Raw genomic sequence first — 14184 nt, forward strand, 5'->3', positions numbered from 1 at the left:
GTGAAATTATTTTATAAAATGTAAAGCATTCTTGTTATTATAAATATTTTTCAAAAGCTATACTGCCTTCTTGATAAGTAAGGAGCTTCTTGATAGGGAGCTGTGCTATATTCCTATAGGATATTCCTGTAGGATATTCTGACATAATGATTGGTTGATCAAAAAGTAGGCCTAGCGTTCAGTTAAGGCTCTGGGGGCCCAAGAGATTGGAGTGAAGTAGCTTAAAATTGAGGGTGTGCCAGGAAGATAGGTTATCTGGTACTATGTAATATTCAGATCAATATACTTCTCTCCATCAGCCACCAGAATCCTTGGTTGGTGACTTTCTTGGATTCATAGACAATGTATACTAACTATTTATTTATTAAGAATCAATAATCTTTGAGTCTGTCTAGAAACATCTTCTATAGTGATTGCTCTCTGTTAGGTTGTTCCTGGATGACAGGTCACAGATTAATGTATTTCATTTTGACTGAATTCTGACTTTATGGTAATCACCTCAATCGTCCTTAATCCTCTAGTATTTCTCTACACAGTCTGAACTTACACTATCTCTAAATCAGTTTCCTTTTTATTTTTCAATTTATTCATTTTTCTCCTAATTTTCATTTTCTACAAATAACTCTTAAATGGATTCCTCTTAATTTCATGCACAGTGCCCTCCTTTGACCCTGTTATCTAATATTTATAACTTTTCATTCTAAATTATAGCATTCCTCTTTGGAGAAAAAATCACATTTATTTGGTGAAGTTGAGATCACACATAGTATTTTTCTTTATAAATCTAATGCTTTCCTTGAGAGATTAGGACCATCTATTAAAAGTTCCTTCAGCTTCCTTTCCTTCAGTCTCAGAAATTTTAAATATTTTAATTTATTCTTTCATTGGTATCCTCCTTCATTTTTACCTCTTCCATTCATTTCTTACCCATTATAATCTGATTTCTGTCCTCACACACCAGCCATTGAAATGGCCCTGTTGATGGTCATCTTGTCAAATGGTTCTTTGCCTTGCCCCTTGCCTAACCTCTTTGTTCTGCTTTACCCTGTTGACCAATTTTCTTTCCATCCTTTTCTGTTTTTCCTCTTTCACTTCTTCTCTCCTCTTTCATCCAGTATTAGGGGTAGTGCTAGACTCTGGGTATACAAGGATTTACATGAGAGAGAGAGAGAGAGAGAGAGAGTTCTACTCTTAAGAACCACTGTCTTCTTTGTCTAACAAGAGGATAGACAAATAGTAATAGTACAGCATGCTAAGGATTTCCCATTTAGTGGCCTTAAGGTTCAGAAAACACCTTGGTTTCCATCTAAAAATTATCTCTTCTGGCTTATTCTTTATATACACCCTTCCCTTAAATATGATAATTTCCAAGAATTCAGTCTTTTGCCCATTTTTATTTTTGCTCTCACTTGCCCATGGATTCTCATATGCCATTATGATGTTAAGTCTTACCTCTATACATAAAACTTTCAAAGCCTACATTTCTAGCACTAATCTTTCACTTCATTTTCAAACCCATACTACAGACCGATTCCTAGAAATGACTAACATGGCTGTCTTCACCCATACTTAACTTCAGCCTTTCCAAATCTTTTTCCCTCTCCAACAAATACACATATGAAAATCACTTGAACAAACAAAATTTATCCCGTGTTTCTTCTCTCAGTGAGTTACTTTATCATTTTCTCTGTTATCTGGCCTCTAGAAGTCTCTGAGTCATTTTTAACTCTTGATTCAACTCATCTCTTACATATCGGGCATTGAGTTAAGTATATTATGAACAGGATCTAGTTTAATTCTTTTACTATGAGGTCAATATTACTATGAGGTCAAAACAATATTTTTTTCTATATTTTTATACACAAGGAACTTGAGAGTCTGGAGGATGAAGCAGTGTGTCCAAAGATAATATGCAGTGCCTGACTGGCTGACATAGGGTCACACCCATGTGGGAGTCTCTGCAAAGTGTGGTCTTTTGTCCATTGTATTGTACGGACTCTTCTCACAATTGGTCTCATGGTCCTTCTGTACCAATATGAGCACATTTAATATCCACATTTGTACTTTTGTTACTTTTAGTGGTTCTATAATCTGTATATATTTGTGACTAGGAAGAGATTTTTAATAGATTGTAGAAGAACTTTTCAGCCAATTAAGCTGAAATGGGGCTCAGCAGACTTTTTCTGTAAAGGACAAGATAATAAGTGTTTTAGGTCTTTGTGAGCCATATAGTCTCTTGCAGCTATTCAGCTCTGCCTTCACAGTAGAGAAGCCACCACAGACAAAATATAATTGCATGGGCATTGCTGCATTCCAAGAAAACTTTATTTACAAAAATAGGACATGTGCAGGTTTGGCCCTTGGTTCTAAGTTAAATAGTATTTCATTTCCACTATCCAAACTAATAGGTTTTATTTGACTTATTAATTTATTCATTCACATATTCATTTGTGCATTTACAGTGCAATTATGTATAATCATGTTCATGTAAGAAAGAAGTTAAGAGAAGTAAAAAAGAGGTATAATTTGAATTTAACAGTCTGGGTCTACTGATTGAGAAATACTTGAGTTGCTCAGAGTTCTGGACTTTGTTCTTGGGGATGTGTAAGAGTTTCTGTAAGGTGCATGATCTGAGCCTTAGTTTCTTTGTAAAGTGAAAGGAATAGTACTTACCTCACAGCATTGGTGAAAACATGAGATAGAATTCCTGCCGTATCAATAGAAGTCTGCCATTGGTGTTATTGTTTTCCTGGGTCTACTGTGTTTTCCACATTGTTTTTTTAATGTTTATTTATTTTGACACACACACACTCACACACCTACCCTCCTCAACACACATGAGTGGCAGAGGGGCAGAGAGAGGGAGGGAGAAAATCCCAAGCTGGCTATGTGTTCTCAGCAGAAAGCTCCAGGCCGGGCAGACCAGGCTCTAACCCAAGAACCATGAGATCATGACCTGAGGCAAAATCAAGAATCCCTTGCTTAACCAACTGAGTCACCAGGTGGCCCTTGAACTCTTTCTTCTAGAGAAATTTGACAGAGACAAACAGAAAGGAATCTCCTCTGATGAAAGTAGGAAGGTTATCATAATCATTATTCTCTCCCTGTAAGAGATGATAACAGAAAAAGAAAACCCCAAATAATTGTTTTGGGTGGGGAGAATAGACAGTGGGGTACATATGCCAGGGCTGAGCAGATAGATAAAATGTCTGGAAAGGAAGACAAGAAAATTAAACCTTCCTCAGTACGGTGGAGGTTGGGTGGAGAACAAAGAAGGGATATGAGGGTAGGGCACAGATGTGGGAACAGAACCTAGAAGTGAATGTGTGAAGGGCTGAGAACTGAGATGGTAAAAAATAGTCAGCAATCCAGGATTAACTGCATCAATAGCACCTTCCCCAGAAGAATTCTGAACTTTGTGTAACAGCATCTGCCTATGGAGGGAAGATGTGCTTTCTCATGTCTTGCCAAGGAGGCTGAGCTGGGTAGCTAGTAACCTAACACTCTGACTTTGTGCCAAGATGTATGAGGTGGGACATGTATATTTAAAATTCCTATCTCTAGCATTGACAAGCCACTGAACACTGTAGGTAGGAAAGCAGATTCCCCCTGAAGCTCAACAAAAAACACTTTTAGAAACAACTGACAAAATAGTGCCATAATCTAATAAATCCAGGGAGTTCCTGGGTATCTTCTCTTATGACAGCAGTTTCCAGCAAGGGTGTAATGCACAGGCTTTGAATAAGCAATCACACCCACCCACAATAACTTAGCTTGTAGCTAGGTATTTTCAGTTATGCTTTTGAATCACGTACCCTGTGCTGCCTGGGCACATGCTCAGTATGCTTTTAATGGTCACTTGGAAAAATAGAATTCCCTCCTAATGCAGCTTACTATCACGAAGGAATTACTTTCTTAGTATGATTATAGGGCCCTTAAAGTAAAATAACCACATGGTTGTATGCTTTAAAGTAGCCCAATAGATTAAAAAAAATGTAAAATTTTGAAGGTGATTTCTGTGGTATAATTCATAATACATTTTTTCTGAACATGAGGATATGACATCTAAAGATTTTCATTACTGAGATCCCCAAGTCAGTTTAAAATGTGCTTCTGTGACCATGGGGAACAAACACTACATTAGTGGCCCAGAATCTTCTGCTGTTGTCTTAATTCTCCCAGTACCCTAAACTTCAATCAGCTATACCTGGGTCTTTGTCACCTCCTTTGTTTGTTTGTTTTGAGAGAGACAGAGTGCATGTGCACATGCACGTGCACAAGTGGGGGAGGGGCAGAGAGAGAGAGAGAAAGAGAATCCCAAGCAGCCTCCATGCTCTTAGTGCAGAACTCACCATCCGTGAGATTGTGACTTGAGCCACAACCAAGAATCAGCCACTAAGCCAGCTTAGCCACTCAGGCACCTCTGTCACCTCAATTTTGACATGAATGGCCTGTCATGGTGACTTCTGAAGTGACTTTCCACTGTGAAATTTGATGCTCATCTTAAATTAATTAAATTGGTCTCTTCTTAGATTAAATTCTAGGCATTTAAAAAAAGATTTAGTGGGTACTTTGTTTTCTGGCTGTTCTGTATCCCTAACCATGTAAGTGTAGCCCCTCTCCTGGTTTATTGTGGGTGCGTAGTAGAAACTTTCTCTGTTGCAAAACAAAAATAAAATGGTAGGATGCCTCAGTGGTATGCAGTTTAAATGACTCGACCAGATGTGAGGCTAGAAAAGATTTGTATTCATAAAAATAACTTCAGCTGTCCATTGCTATAGTCTATCATTTTGCGTAAATATTTCCTGAAGTTCATTTTTGTTTTTATAAAAATGAAAAATAAAAATAACCACCACCATGAAGTGGTATATTTTATTTGAAACATCAAAAAAAATGTTATTGTGATAACAATTTTGTAACAGTATGTAATAGCATTTTGCAATACGGTGGGATAATCCAGAAGTCATGTCTGTCATAGGTAAACAGAACTTGGTAGTTAGGAGAATGAACAGCAGAAATGTGCAGGATAGATGTTTCAAATATCATGTTCTGCTGTATGTAATCATGTGTTTCCTTTAATTAATGAGACTTTGCTAGGGTCAGCCAAGCCCTGTCTTTTAAATGATCCCTCTAAACTTTTTGATTCGTGAATATAGTCCATATGTAAGGAAATTGTCACATTTAAAGTTTTTTTCAACATAAGGTATTTAGGACATGACATGATATGATAAAGCAAGTTGTCTTCAAACCCAAGGACACAGGGAGGACAACTTGAGAGTAGGTGTCTAAAAGTGATGTCCAAGGTTCTTTTGACTTAGAGTGGTGACTATTAAGCCTCTGGCAGCAGATTGCCTTAATTTGATCTATGTGGAGGAGGTCGTGGGGAGACAGATGTCAGTAGGGTAGTGGGGGCTAGGAGGAGACATAAAGGACATGTTTACTTTTTACAGCGCAAAGCTTGACCTATGCTCTGCACATGTGCTCTTTCCAGAGTCTGTGAAAGAAGTTTCTACAATGGTTTGTTTAGCACTCAGGAGAGTTGCCCACATGCATGTCTACCTGGTGAGGAAGGCCAGCAGTGTCTCCAAAGGCCATCAACAGGCTGTGGGCTCAAGACCTGCTGCTTCAAAGTTTGCTCCCCGAGGAGCTCTGGGCAGCGTGCTGGAGCTGCTAGGCAAATCCTACCCTCAGGACAACTATAGCAACCTGTCTCGGAAAGTCCTCTCCAAGGTTGGGAGGAATCTGCACAATCAGCAGCATCACCCTCTTTGGCTGATCAAGGAGAGGGTGAAGGAGCACTTCTACCAGCAGTATGTGGGCCGCTTTGGGACTCCGCTTTTCTCGGTCTATGATGACCTTTCTCCAGTGGTCACCACCTGGCAGAACTTTGACAGCCTGCTCATCCCAGCTGATCACCCCAGCCGGAAGAAGGGAGACAACTATTACCTGAATGGGACTCACATGCTGCGAGCACACACGTCCGCACACCAGTGGGACCTGCTGCGTGCTGGGCTAGATGCCTTCCTGGTGGTGGGCGATGTATACCGGCGGGACCAGATCGACTCCCAGCACTACCCAGTGTTCCATCAGCTGGAGGGCGTCCGACTCTTCTCGAAGCATGAGGTGAGTCTTGAGACATTTTTTATCCTTGACAGAAAGCCTAAATGTTCTTGTGGAGGTCCCTAAAGTTTATCTCAATGACACCACTTGTCCTTGATCTCATTTTGCATTTGTATATTATACAGCCTTTTTTACAGGCCAAGCCTCAATATTTTTGATTGACTTGTTGTGTTGGTACCTATAGAAATTAGTGGGCCTTTGTTTTCACCTGTCTGACCTTATTCTTTCAATACTGGCGTGTCTTTCTCTGGGTTTCTGCATGGGTGAATAGTCAATGGCTCAAATCTGTCCTCAGTCCAAAAGAAGGAGCATACAGTGCTGACATCTGTGGTCAGATTATTCCAGTTCTCAGTTCATACAAGTTAATTATGTGTTCATACTATTAGAGATTAATGAATTTCTTATACAGTAGAGGTAACTGGCAATTTATGGGCTTAGATTAGAAACTGTTCTTATCCCCAAGGTTTTCCCTTACCCTTCCCTGCTTTACATTTGTGCTTTACATAGTTTTCTTTGTGAGATATCTTCATTGTTGCTGTTCTTGAAGTGTATGTTTGGATGCTTAGTGTTTTTTGATCAGGAAATCTGATATTCTGGTTATTCTCAAAAGCACCCAACACCTTGCATTTGTTAACTGATATCATAATATATTGATTTCCTGATATTTTTGGGCAAATTATGAAAGTCCCTAAAAGCTTGAGTCTGTTTCCTAAAAACCTTCAATACCACTAGTCTTTCCATTCATTTATTTTTAAATCTCTATTTTTTACATTTATTTATTTTGAGAGAGAGAGAGAGAGAATATGAGAAGGGGAGAGGTAGAAGGAGAGAATGCCAAGTAGGCTCTGCACTGTCAGCGGAGAGCCCAATGCAGGGCTTCAAATCATGAGCCAGGAGATCATGACCTGAGCCAAAACCAACAGTCAGATGCTTAACTGGTTGAGCCACCCAGATGCCCCTCTCTGTTTTTATGTAAGAAACAAATGGAATTAAATGAAGCACAGGAAGTATTTCACTTTTACTACTTTAGCATTTCTTCCAAATGTGTTCATTGAAATAAGAGAGATAATTATCATCACAAAACCCCCTCCTGTGAACATAAGCTAAATGGGTTGTTGGACATGGAAAGGAATAATATATGATCCCTAGGCTATTAAGTGACCATTGTTTTGTTGTATTAAAAGAGTCAAGTTGTACAAGACAACTATTTGCCTCAGGATATGCTGTTTTCCTGTGAGTCTGTGATAATACAGCTGTAGGTTACCTTTACACAAAAAGGCCACCCCTGTTTGATCGCAGAGCTGCTTAATTGAGCACTTCTTTTTAAAAAAATTTTTTTAATGTTTTTTATTTATTTCTGAGAGAGAGACAGCGTGAGCAGGGAAGGGTCAGAGAGAGAGGGAGACACAGAATCTGGAGGAGCTTCCAGGCTCTGAGTGGGCTGTCAGCACAGCGAGGCTCGAACCCACAAACTGTGAGATCATGTCCTGAACTGAAGTCGGACGCTCATCTGACTGAGCCACCCAGGCACCCCTAGATATAGAATTATTAAGTGAAATATTTACAAATTTAATTCACTGATATATTGTGTCCTACCACATTATTATTATACATACACTTATTTCATTGTATTAACTTCTATAAGAAAAATTATGTGATCACTTCAGTAGACATAGAAAAATAATTTGATGGCATTTAATGTTTTATGACATTGGATGACATTAATAATAATAATGACTCATGATAAAAGCTTTTAGCAAACTAGGAATAGAAGGGAACTTTTTTAACTGAAATGATACTTGTCAAGCAGTCACAGTAAACATCATAATTAGTGGTGACTCATTATAAATATTTCTATCAAAATTAGCAATAATTCGGGAGTGCTATTCATCATTCTGTGGGAAGTTCTACTTTATATAGTAAACCAGAAAGAGAAATGGAAGGTATAAGCACTGGAAAACATGAGGTAAAGCTGCTTCATTTGTAAATGATATTATTGTTTGCCTAGAAAATTGAATAGAATATTTAGATCAATTATCAGAACTAGTGAGACAGTTCAGTAGAGTTGATGGGTACAAAGACAATGTAGAAAAAATACGTTTCTTATCCACAGGTAATAACCAATTAGAAAGTATAAAGGTAGAACAATTTCATTCATAGTATCAACTAAAACTTTGAAGTGTTCAATTGTAGTTGTTCCAGAAGATGGTCAAGATATTTATAGATAACATTATCAGATATTATTAAAAGACATAAAAGAAGAAGAGAAAAAGGAGAGACATATCATGATCATTGATTCATAGTTAGGAAAACAATATCATGAAGATGACAGTTCTCCTAAAATAAATTTATAAATTCAGTGCAAATCTAGTCAAAATATCCACTGGATAGTTTAGAGAAGTTGCAGACTGATCTTCAGATTCATAGGAAGAGTAAGTTTATGAATAGCCAGAATAATTTTTACAAGCACTGGTATAAGGTACATGCCTTACCAGGCATCAAGACTTATGATGCTCTAGTTATTAAGATGGTTTATTATTGGCATAAGGTTAGTCAAATAGAGAATTTTGAAATAGCTCTACTCATATTTGTGAATTTATTATCTTAGTATAAAATGGAAATGATGTTAAATAAGTGGGGAAATGATGGATTCTACATGAATTGCTGAGACAATTATCTGTGTAGGGAAAAAAATTGATCTTTATCTCACACCTGATGCAAAAATAAAGTCTGGATGGATTGACAATTTATTTGTGAAGAGGTCTTTAAAACTTAAAGAAGACAGTATAAGAAATTATTATTATCACTTTAGAGGTAGACTATAATATCTTAAACTGAAACTCTCTAAATAAAAAAATCCTGAATGGAAAACATTGTTAGAGTCACTACATTAAGGTAAAATTTCTTTCTAATAAAAGAAGTTAAAAGACAGGTAAAAGCAGAGTTGGAGGTATTTGCTTTGTGTATAGCTAAGAGATTAATGGAGATTAATGGTGTTGAAATAAAAAGGTCTTAGCTTGAAAAAAAGAATCCAGTAGGGTAGGTCTGACAATACCAAGTATTGGAGCCATGGGAATGTTCTGGCCAATACGTGGAGCCATGGGAATGTTCTGGGAGAGTATAAAATTTTACACCTGAACTTTCATGCTCACATATATACTTAGATATGTTCTAAGATTGAGTGCTTTTATTAGCAGATAGAGGAGAATGTTTGTAGTGCTATTAGTATTAGCCCAAACTTGGAACAACCTATGTTTCTACCAGGAGTAGAACAGAGAAGTAAATTACGGTATATTTATACAATGGCATGTTAGTGTCATCTATGAAAATGAGTAAATCACAAGTATGTACATCAACATGACTGAATATAGAAAGTAGTATTAGGCAAAGAAAGAAAGTTATAGAAGCTTACATTGTATGATTGTATTTATGTAAAGTTTAAAAATGGGAAAAACTAATATGTTACTTAGGGTTTTGTGCTTATGTGGAATAATTAAGGAAAGCAAGGGAATAATGAAAAAATTTAGTTCAGTTGTTACCTCTGTTAGGAGCGGCTAGGGGATTGTGGTTAGGTAGGGGCTTGAAGGGGGCTGCAGAGTTTTTGTTACTGTTTTCTGAAAATGGATATTGGTGGTAAGCACACATGTATGTGCTTTTATTCTTTAAACACAATATACTGTGCACTCTATAGGAATGGTTTATGGTGTAATTTTTTTTTAAATTACTGGCCTCATCAGCATTAACAGTCTGTTGGCCAATAAACAAGGATTGGCTTTATCAGCAAATAAATAATACAATGCAAAGTAAAAGAACCAACTATTGTTCCAAACCCATTAGATTAGCAAAAATTAATAACCCTGGACGATAAGAATCTAGAGGAACCACAAATCTTGTACTATTAGGAGTGTATATAGTGTATATAGTACATAGTGTATAGTGTATATAGTTACCTCCACTTTGTAGAGTTATTTGGTAGGTTTTTTTTGTTTTTTGTTTTTTTAATTATATGCTCTAATCTGGATTTTTTTCTTTTAGTATAAAGAATAAAGAGCAATTGGCTCTATTTGTACATTAAATACTTTATTGTAGGTAACATAGATTACCTATGTCAACATGGATGAGGTTTTAATACAGTGTTGAGAGAAACCAGTAAGTTATGAGTGATACCAAACTATGATGTCTTTTTTAATAGATCTTTTAGAATATGCCCAACAGCCAATGTTCTCACTGTATACTTGCTTATGCTCTCTTTGTTTTCACTTGTTGTAGCTCTCTTTCCTTCTCTCTCTCCAGCCCCCTTCCCGCCATCACACATACAGTGTTTTTTTGGCTAGATAAATATGTAGGTAGGTATAAAAAAATATATGGGAATGATAAACATCAAAGTAAAGACACTGATTACCTGTCAGGCGAAGGGAGGGTGAGTGGTAGCAGTCATCATCATTCTTTGCAAATAATGCCACAAATTATGATTTTTTTGAGCATAGAAGGATTTTTGAGACTATGAAGTTTGAGTACCACTGTTCAATTCCTTCAAAACTGAATTTTTACTAAACATGTGAGGCATTTATTTTGCAAAGAGTAGCAAATCTCATGTGTTTGACAGACCCACCAGAGGGAGCCCATACAAATCCTGCATCTATTTAATCTGATATAAAAAAAATAATAATAAGTACATACCTGGACCATGCTCAGAGAAGCCGTATTTTCCTTTTGTCCCTGGAGATGCCTTGTCCTGTTCCACCAGCTGTGTTCTGTGTACGATTCCTGTGAATATACTCTGAGGGCAGTGAACACACCAAGGGGCTGTGGAGGAGGTAGGACGCTCAGCAATTTATTCTTCGCTGCAGAGTCTTTGTTTCCTCTGAGTGTCTTCATTGTCTTCATTCCCCTTAGATGACTTCCTGTGGGTCAGTTTAATCCAGAGTCTTTCTCTTACATACACATATGTGCAAGCTGTGCTTCCTTCTGAATTTAAGATTGTTCATGATAAGCCTTCTTTCTTCCTATTTCTGTCATTATTTATTATTAAAAAGATTCTAAATGCTGCTTCTTTTTAATTTTAAGAATGTGTGTATCTATCTTATTTTTGTTTTCTTGGCTAGTAATTCTCAAACTTGAGTGTAGTAACAAGACCTGGTCCATTAACTAGTTTTTGTTGATCTTCTAAGAAAATTATAAATAAAAGAGCAATGTAGCATGTTTTATAAATATATATTTGTTCATTTTAAAGGAGTCTCCCTTGTCCTGAGATTATTTCCTTGCTACTTTCATAACTATTCAAATATTCCTTTATGAAGTGATGATGATAGAATTTTAAAACAATGCCTGTACTTGGCAAAATAAAGCACTGCCAACCTTATCTGAGTTTCTAGAATTTTTTAAAATTTTTACTAGCCTATGAAATAGGCTTATATTTCTTAAGTAAAGTCTTATATTTCTAAGTAAATATAAGTATGTCTTGATAAATTAAGACATAGTTATATTATGGAGAAGTTGTAAATATTTTATAATTAATATCTAATTTATAAATATCTACATGGAGACAAAGGGGAATGCTCTTATAGAAGAGAGGAGGACTAAAGATATATAGGGAAGTAAGTTTTGATATAATTTGGACCACAGCACATTACTTCATCAAGCAGTCAAAGTTCATATCCCATCCCATATCAACTGCTTACTTCTTAAAAATAATCACTGTCTTTCCCCATTTCTTCCTGTCCGAGTGTGGTTAAGGGGTTCCTTCCATGGCCTGTGCTCCTTGCCTATAATCAATCCTAGTGGAGTGGGTATCCTTCATTTCGAACAACCCCTTTGACATCCTTTGTGGTTCATCCTTGTTAGAAAACCGCTCTCATTTATCATCAGCAAATTTCATTTTTGTTCCCTCTGATATTCTCTCCCACCATCCAGATGGTTCATTAGAACCCTCCTGTTCTTGGGCTTCTTTTTCTGAGCTTCCCCACTGTTACTCTTGTGGTGAGCCAAAGGTAGTCTCTTTATTCCTGCTTTCTACCCTGAATCACTTTTCTATCATTCAGTGAATGGCAAGATTTTATTCTCTACCATGTGGTTATTGGTTCCCTTAATAGCCTCATGTGGAGGGGCTTTATTGAAGGCGTTTTTTATTTGGCTTTGATAGATTATAGTCACCATGTTTCCCTAATCTCTTCTTTAAAATCTTTTAGGAGGGACTCCCTCTGCCAAAGAGACACTTAAATTGAAATGGCTTTTCTGGTTTTAAATTCTGTTTTTCCGAGCCGAGTGTTTACTTAGGTATATCTCTTGACAGTGAAGCAAAAGGCAACTGGTCACAGTCAGAGGTCCACAATATATTGAATTTGAGTAATACTCCATTACTGGAGGACAAAGGGGGGTTTGGAGAACCATTTAAGAGAGAGACCAGTCTCTGCTTTCTGTGATACAAGGCTTTTGCAGATAATTTGTTCTTGCTATGACAAAATAGAAACTGCTAGCGTCTTAGCCCCCTGAGAGCCTGTCACTGACCTATAGTGCTATTGCCCATGACCCTCACTGAGCTTTCAGTACTTTCTGCCTTAAACTTTTAGTATGTGTATGTCTGGTATCTCCAACTGGTTGGTCACTTCCTTAATGGTGTCTCTAACCCAGGTTCCTGCACAGAGTGGCAGTTAGTAAATGTGGCACTTGGATATCTCCCTTATTCTGGTCTGCCAGGTTCTACTCTGCAAAGAATGGCAGCTAACTTAGTTCAGTACATGGTAGCTCGCCCATTTGCTCTTCTGGCAGGGCATTCTCAGAGCTGGGCACTGAGAATGGGCACTGAGAATTCTGTCACTCGGCTGGATTTCAGGACAGAAACCACATAGTAATGGGCCAAGAAAGCTTAATATAAAGAATTATTCACTATAACATAGAAAATTGGCTAGTAAGATATAAAGAGAACTAGCAGATAAATGAGTAGCTGATACCCCTAGGACTGACACTGAGCCATTAAGGAAGAGCCCCCTTCCGCATATCCCCAGCTGTGGATCACTAATGGCACAGAGGTGGTAGTGGTTTCATGTTGGTGAAATTGCTGCATGTCCACATTTTGGAATTTGCTGGAAATCTGCTTTTTGTGGTGCCAGGGAAAGCTATGTTGAAGGTGGTGTCTTGTAGGAAGCACTCTGCTCTAAAATTGCCTAAGAAGGGTAGTTGAGGAAGCAGCTGACCACTGTGGGAGCCCGTGGGGAGCTGAGTGCTGGGTTTACACTGCAGGGCATCTGGGATCCAGCAGGAATCCCTTTGTAATGAAATTCTTTTCAGAGACCTCTAAAGACAGAGTTTAACACTGTGCCAGCTGGTAAAGGAAAAACATTTGAAGGGCCCAACTCAATTTTCACAGAGTGGTCAGTGGAGGATTGATTTGTGGCTGAGAGGTAATACACTGATAACTGGCACAGCCAGCTTGCTCCTTTTCCTGAATATCTAGAAGTCTTTAGGGAGATAGTCTGTTATTCACCCAATAAATAAATGGGTTACTAGGGAAAGTCATATTCAGGGAGGCACAAACATTTGGCACAAACATTTGTCCATGATTCTAATTTAAAGTTTCTGAGTTTGATTAGGTTGTGGACAAACTCTCTAGTTATTGGTTCTTGGTACATGGAATGCATAAAGGACAGAGGATGTTCTGAAGGGTAAACTTGTGCTTTGGAACCGAGATAGCATCCAGAGAAAAACAGATGAATGTCCTGAAGAGCTCAGGAAAATCATTATCATTTATATTCTGCCTTTGCTATTGGAGGCCAAGAGGGTCTCTTTAGGTTTTTACTGAATCCACATAATTAAAGTAGCAGTATTTTTTGTACTAGCTGGAGTGATGTGTGAAAGTAGCAAAAATATTTTCACAGTGATATTATGCTCTTTCACAGTAGTCTTCACACATTGCTGGAGACCACATTTCTTTGTGTGGTGCACATTACGGAAACCTACTTGTATGGAAGGGATGGTGTAATTTCGCATTTAGCATGGTAGGTGCAGATGGGAAGATAAGAAGAGGTAGTTTTCTTTATCAGCCAGCCTCAGATCCAGCTACTACCC

The 14184-nt window shown here is 37.7% G+C and overlaps 1 protein-coding gene across 7 annotated transcripts in view; it reads left to right on the forward strand.

Moving 5' to 3' along the window:
• Nucleotides 1–14184, forward strand: part of FARS2 (phenylalanyl-tRNA synthetase 2, mitochondrial) — a 609022-nt gene that overhangs the window by 211434 nt on the left and 383404 nt on the right. For all 7 annotated transcript variants that reach the window (XM_039256852.1, XM_039256849.1, XM_039256850.1 and 4 more), the window contains one exon: nt 5492–6123. In XM_039256852.1, the coding sequence (XP_039112783.1) occupies nt 5515–6123 (609 nt within the window). In that variant the 5' untranslated portion in view covers nt 5492–5514. The remainder of the gene's footprint in view (nt 1–5491; nt 6124–14184) is intronic.

Source organism: Hyaena hyaena, unplaced genomic scaffold (genome assembly GCF_003009895.1).
Source record: "Hyaena hyaena isolate Hyena2069 unplaced genomic scaffold, ASM300989v1 scaffold_588, whole genome shotgun sequence".
Lineage (NCBI taxonomy): Eukaryota > Metazoa > Chordata > Mammalia > Carnivora > Hyaenidae > Hyaena > Hyaena hyaena.